We start from the raw sequence: 7,193 nt of genomic DNA, 5'->3' as shown, positions 1-7,193 counted from the left end.
TCTACATGAGGTGTATCAAAACAGAAATCTTTTTTTTAATGATTCACAATATATTTCAATTGAAATTTAAGCTTGTATTTCTCTTACCAGCACTTCATAATATCCATACCAAACTGCTTTACCACCAATCAAGTTTTTATTTCCTTATCAAAAACAGATTATCTTCACTGGCCAAATCTACTTTGGAACCAGTGTGCACTGGTGGAGCACATCATCAGAAAAAAGTTTTATGTCTGCTAAACTAAGAACCTTATCATTTAGGAGAGAGAATAGGTGATTTCAGTCCTTCAGTTCTACAACTGAAGACTCCAATTACAGTAATCTATTTTTAAAAAATTGTAAACACTAACAGTTCAAACAACAAATATTTAGGAAATAGGAGCTAGCCCATCGCTAGGCTTAAAATGCCTGAAGTGACATACATCAAAAAAATCTCAGAGAAATGCTGAAAATAAAGAAATGAGTGAAAGTCAAAGTGTTAAACATTAGTTGTGTCCAACTCTTTGCACTCCCATGGGCTGAAGCCTACCAAGCTCCTCTGCCCATGGGATTCTCCAGGCCAAAATACTGGAGTGGGTAGCTGTTCCCCTTTCCAGGGGATCTTCCCAACCCAGGGATCAAACCCAGGTCTCTTGCACTACAGACAGATTCTTTACCATCTGAGCCACCAGGGAAGCCCCAAGTACCTAAATTTCCATAAACAAATAATATTTGCTAATTTTTTTAAAAAGCTACTTGATTCTTACTCGAACTCTAGTATTACAAGTATATCTTATCATAAAACTTGATAAATGAAAAATGCAGTTTAAAGGATAAAATTAGGGACTTATGTAAAATAAGAATTTGCAGTTATTTCTCCAGTAGCATTTAAATATGATCTGATTTACAAAAAAACGTTTTCAGGATACTTTGTGTTGAACATATCAATGGTAGTGATTTAGTCGCTAAGTTGTATCCGACTCTTGGGACACCACGGACTGTAGCCTGTCAGGCTCCTCTGTCCTTGGGAATTCTCCAGGAAAGAATACTGGAGTGGGTTGCCATGCCTTCCTCCAGGGGATCTTCCCAACCCAAGGATCAAACCCGGGTTTCCTGCATTGCAGGCAGATTCTTTACCAACTGAGCTATGAGGGAAGCCCCGAATGTATCAATGGGGTGCTTCAAATTCTGGACTATATAGTTAACTGAATTATATAAATGGTACTTCATTTCCCTCATCTTTAGTTTCTTCTTCCACATTATCTATAGCCAAGAATAAATATTTTCTATTATTCACCTCTGTTAACTGTGATTATATGAAATTGTCCAATGTTATTTTTTACATGAAACATTTAAACTTCAGTGACAGAATTAAACCTATTTATACAAAATAGAGAGTCCCCTCTTTAAGATGCATAAAGTGCCCATGTACTCATTTATGCAATTTAGTCATAGATGTTCCAAATTATATTTTAAGACATCAGTAAATGCCTTTTGTTGTTAACTACTACTGTAGTAACTCTTAACATCATGATGAATACACTGTCTCATTAGAATAAAAAAGCAGAAACAAAACTCCCTTCCAAACTCTTAAGGTTAAAAGAAAAATCTTAACTGTGTATTGTCAAAACATCCCCCAAAACATCACTGCATGCGATCTGCAAATACTTAGCATCAAAAGTACCTAGAATTAGAGATATTAAATTTCAGTAAAGCAAAATGAATTATTATAATCTGTGTAGAGCTTCAGTTTATAATGTACTTTCACTGGTATCAGGCTTCCCTGGTGGCTCAGATGGTAAAGAATCTACCCGCAATGCAGGAGACCCGGGTTCAATCCCTGGGTTGGGAAGATTTCCTGGAAAAGGAAATGGCAACCCACTACAGTATTTTTGCCTGGAGAATTCTGTGGACAGAGGAACCTGGTGTACTAAAGTCATGGGGTCGCAAAGAATCAGACACAACTGAGGTGACTAACACTTTCACAAATATCATCTCACTCGATCATCAGAACTATGTGATAGATGTCATTTCCCCCGTTTTGTAGATAAGGAGCGTGAGGCACAGAGTGATTAACTGATTTGTCCAGGTTCACACAGCTGGAAAGTTCCAGAACAGGCCTTATACCTAGGTGTTTTGATTGCAGGTCAAAGATTATTTGCATGAAAGTCGCTCAGTCGTATCCGACTCTGTGACCCCATGGACTATACAGTCCATGGAATTCTCCAGGCCAGAATACTGGAGTGGGTAGCCATTCCCTTCTCCAGGTAATCTCCCCAACCCAGGGATTGAATCCAGGTCTCCTGCACTGCAGATGGATTCTTTACCAGCTGAACCACAAGGGAAGCCCATTATGTGCATGTCTATCTTTAAACACATCATCCACATAAAACTCGTAGAAGAGAGTATAGGCTAAACATTCTCTGACATAAATCTTACCAATGTTTTCTTAGGTCAGTCTCCCAAAGCAATAGAAAGAAAAACAAATGGGAATTAATCAGACTTAGAAACTTTTGCATAGCAAAGAAAACCATAAAATGAAAAGACAACCTATGAAATGGGAGAAAATATTTGAAAACAATGCAACTGACAGGGCTTAATGTCCAAAATACATAAACAGCTCATACAACCCAATTGAAAAATGGGCAGAAAACCTAAATAGACATTTTTCCAAAGAAGACATACAGATGGTCACAGGCACATGAAGAGGTTCTCAACATCACTAATTATGAGAGAAATGCAAATCAAAGCTACAATAAGGTACCATTTCATACCAATCAGAATCGTGACCATTAAAAAGTCTACAAGTAACAAATGCTGGAGAAGCGTGGAAAAAACAGAATCCTGCTACACTGCTGGTGGGAATGTAAGTAGCTGCAGCCACTATGAAAAACAGCATAGAGGTTCCTCAGAAAACTAAAAATAGAATTACCATATGATCCAGCAGTCTCACTCCTGAGCATATATCTGGACAAAACTACAACCCAAAAAGATACATGCACTCCTATGTTCATAGCAACACTATTCACAATAGCCAAAGACAGAGACAATATCCAAGACATGGATACAACCTAAATGTCCACTGACAGATGAATGGATAAAGAAGATGTGGTACGTATGTACACTGGAATACTACTCAGCCATGAAAAAGAACAATGCCATTTGCAACAACATGGGAAAACAAATACCATATGATACACTTACATGTGGAATCTAAAATATGGCACAAATGAACCTATCTAACAAAAGAGAAACAGGCTCACAGACATAGAGAACAGATTCTGGTTTCCAAGGGGTAGGTGGAAGGGAAAGGAATAGACTGAGAGTTTGGGTTAGTAGATGCAAATGTTTACACTTAGAATGGATTAACAGCAAGGTCCTATTGTACAGCACAGGGAACTATATCCAATCTTCTGGGATAAATCATAATGGATAATGTATACACACACACACACATATATATAACTGAGTCACTTTGCTGTAGAGCAAAAATTAACACCTTAAAAATCAATTAAACAAATATTTAACTAAAAAAAAAAAAAAATCATCCACAGAAGCCAAAATAAACAGTATTGGAACAAGAGTAAACAAGTGGAAGGAGAAGGAAAATTAAGATAGTGAATCACAGTTTACCAATTCACACAATTGAAGTCCATTATTTTAGACCTCAACTATTTAAAAGAACACATATCTAGCAACACATATAATGAATCCCTTATTTATATTGATCCAAATAACTTATTATCATTATCCAAGAACTGCTCCCCTGTGCTCTAGTATGACAACTCTAACAAAGGAATTCAATTCTTCATCAAAGCTGAAGACTTTCAGCCTGTCATTCATAGTCTTCCATGATCTCACCCGAAATTTTCCAGTTCCACTGTACTACGCCCCTCTGTGTATGCTCAGTCTATGCTTCTGCAGTATCTCTCACTGTCACTGATAAGACTTAGTACAGAACCTCTATATATGGAACTTCTAATAAATTGTGCTGTATTTTTAAGAGTATATTAAACAAGACATGTTCATAAATAGACTACCCAGTCCTTTAGCTATTTTTTTTTATTTAGGGTATCTCCATCTTTTCACCCTTAGCTAAAACTCAGTTATACACATAACTAATTTAATATCTTGCTAAGGTTTCAGAAAAGAGGAATGATGGCATGACACGAATGACATTTTAAATGTGACACTTTTAAAATATAAGCATCAGTTAAATGGTACAAATGTTATCACAATTTTTATTTTAAGAGAGGTATGTTGTGCGCTTAAATGCTTAGACAAGATGTGTGATCTATATTTTACACTTTAATACAAATTTAAGGACAAAAAGTAAAACGATATTCTCCATTCAAATCCACATTATTTTTATCTGAAACACAGTATTTATAATATAAACAGCTCCTGCAACAAAATCAACATAAAGAGTTGTTTAAATTATTTTTTAATGGTCACAGTAGAGCTAATTTTCCTCATATTACCTATGAGGATTTAGCATTCTCTTTAGGTTACTTGAATATAACCAAGAAGGTCGTACTAATAATATTACATATTAACTTAGTTAAACATTCAAGATAAAAGGACTGACTTCTGACTTAATCTAAACCCAAAATGAATTTTGAAAATATATTTTAAAATACCCTCCCAAGCACTCTTAACACACTCCTTTATGTGTTCACACAGCATGTTTCAGGAGTTGTAATTTTCTGTGCTTCCACAGGTCTTTCTACTGGGGCAGTCATCAATCATCTTCTTTCTCAATATATGTCTTTGCGTTAATCCTTGCCATTTGCCGGGCCAAGTATCTGTCTCTTGCTGACATTACAGTCTCTTCATTGCTCCGCTTTGCAAACTTGTTCACTGTCTCATGTGGCTTCTCTTGTTCTTTGCCTGTCTCTTGGCATTCCTCTGTGATTCTGTGTTTTGCTCCCAATGACGCTTCAGAACTAGGGGGTTTCTCTGGGTTTCTTTCTTTGTCCTTTTCCATGTCTCTCATTTTACTGGCTCTTTCCTGGTTAAGAAACCTATCCTTTGCCCTAGAATTTGGGCTGCTTTCCTTTCTGTCTCGATTTCTTTCTGAAGATTCAACACTGACTTCTCGTTTTTCTCTATCTCTGTATTTATCACTGTTTTCATATCTTTCTTTTCTTGCTTTCACATGCTCTTCCTTTTCTTTGCTTTTCTCTTCCTTCTCGCATCCTTTCTCATTGTATTGGTCATAATTATTTCGTTGTCTGTGTCTTTCCTGTTCTCTGGAGGGATATTTCTCCCTGTCTTTCTCCCTTTTCCATTCTCTGTCATTTCTTTCTCTCTCGTCTCTTCCCCTCAGTCTCTCTTCTTGTTCATACCTCTTCCAGTGTGAATCTCTGTGACTGGACTCTCTGTGCCTATGGGAATCCTTTTTTTCTTTTCGAGAATCACGGTCAGTGTAATAGCTGTCCTGCTCCCTGGATGGTCTCTCTTGGTGTTGACCTTCCCTTTTCTCATGTCCTCTTGACTTGGAACTTTTTGTGTGGCATTTGGTACCATGTTCTCTTTCCTCACTATATGACGGTGAGTGGGTAGGATTCCTGTGATGCTTGGAGTCATTTTGTAAGGTCTCTGTGCCCTTTTCCCTTCTGCAGTTCACTTTATTTTTCTCCGTTTCATCATTCTCACTGCTCTGAGCATCAAAGTCACTGTCTGCATCTGGGTTTTCCTCTACTTTCACACCAGTTCGGCTAATGCAGTTCTCATGAGGTATTCTGCTCTCTGAACTTACTTCATCAGAATATCCTTTTGATTTCTCTTCTTTTATCCCAGACCTTAAGAAAAATAATGTAACACAAAATGCCACATTATTAATTATAGTAAATAAATTCTATAAATAAATTCATAGAACTTTCAGCAGTACCTAAGCCAATACACTTACAACTGTATGTGCTTTCTGATTGTCCCAAATTCAGAAAGGTGCTGATGTCTATTTACCTGGTAAACATCTATCATTGCTACATTCTAATCATTCAGATTATTTTCAATATTGGTAGAAATGAAAAAGTAAAAATCAGACCTTCTGTATAGACCACTAGATCCTTCAGGTAGGGGTCTATGGAAAGTCTTCCTTTTTGCCGAACATAGACAACAAATCATTAGGAAAAGGCATATTCTGGAATAAGTACTAGTTTTCAACAAGAAGTTCAAGTTGTGGCTCTTTGTTGGATTTTTCCTTCCTTTCTAAAAAAATACTTAAAATAGTCCTGGAAAAAGATGAAGATAAATTTTTTTCACCACAAAATGGTGATAAAATATAATTCTAAATATCACTAAATAATCCTTCTCACGATTGAAAAGGCATCAGCCTCCTGCTATACACCTCAGCATCTATTACAACAAAATGGAAATATGTGAATCCATCTAGCTATTATGATCAGTTACATTAACACTGTTTATACCACCTACATTTTCCCAGCTGATCAGCATGGTTAATTTATTTACATTACTCACACACTCATTCTCAGTAATCACTTATTCATCACACAAACAAAGCAACAACTATGGTTCTCAAGGAACTGCTTTCCTTAGATAAAAATTTAGGACAAATTTTACCTTCAAATATATATTATAGCATGATAATTTCACTATTCCTATATCTTATGGGCTTCCCAGGTGGCGCTAGCAGTAAAGATATAAGAGACGCAGATTCAAACCTTGGGTGAGGAAGATCCCCTGGAGAAGGGAATGGCAACCCATTCCAGTATTCTTGCCTGCAGAATCCCACTGCCAGGATCCTAGGACAGAGGAGCCTAACGGGCTACGGTCCAAAGGGTCGCGAAGAGTCAGACATGACTGAAGCGACTTAGTATGCATAATATCTTATAATTTTATTCAGAATTCCTCTAGGCCTTCCTTTCTAGACCAGCGCTCACAGAAATGCCAACAGAAGTGAGAAATTCCCTGGTAGTCCAGGGGTTATGGCTCAGTGCTTTCAGGGCTGAGACCCAGGTTCCAACCCTGGTGGGGAATTAAGATTCCACCAGCCGCACAGCATAGCCAGAAAAAAGTCTACAGAAATGGTAATGTCCATATTTGTGCTGTCTAATATTGTAGCCACTAGCCAAATGTGAGAATGGAGTACTTGAAATGTGACTGATGTGACCAAAATTTTAGATTTAATTTAAACAGCCACATGAAACTAGTGGCTACATATTGGATAAAGCATTTCTAAGGCCCTGACT

General features: G+C 37.1%; 1 protein-coding gene across 4 annotated transcripts in view; it reads right to left on the bottom strand.

The window, feature by feature from the left end:
* Positions 1 to 4,192: 4,192 nt before the first annotated feature.
* NSRP1 (nuclear speckle splicing regulatory protein 1) overlaps positions 4,193 to 7,193 on the bottom strand; it is a 43,596-nt gene continuing 40,595 nt past the window's right edge. For all 4 annotated transcript variants that reach the window (XM_061142993.1, XM_061142996.1, XM_061142994.1 and 1 more), the window contains one exon: positions 4,193 to 5,783. In XM_061142993.1, coding sequence (XP_060998976.1) covers positions 4,721 to 5,783 — 1,063 coding nt within the window. In that variant the 3' untranslated portion in view covers positions 4,193 to 4,720. The remainder of the gene's footprint in view (positions 5,784 to 7,193) is intronic.

This window comes from Dama dama, chromosome 5, assembly GCF_033118175.1.
Source record: "Dama dama isolate Ldn47 chromosome 5, ASM3311817v1, whole genome shotgun sequence".
In the NCBI taxonomy this organism is placed as follows: Eukaryota; Metazoa; Chordata; class Mammalia; order Artiodactyla; family Cervidae; genus Dama; species Dama dama.
This window is presented reverse-complemented; position numbering and strand designations above follow the sequence as displayed.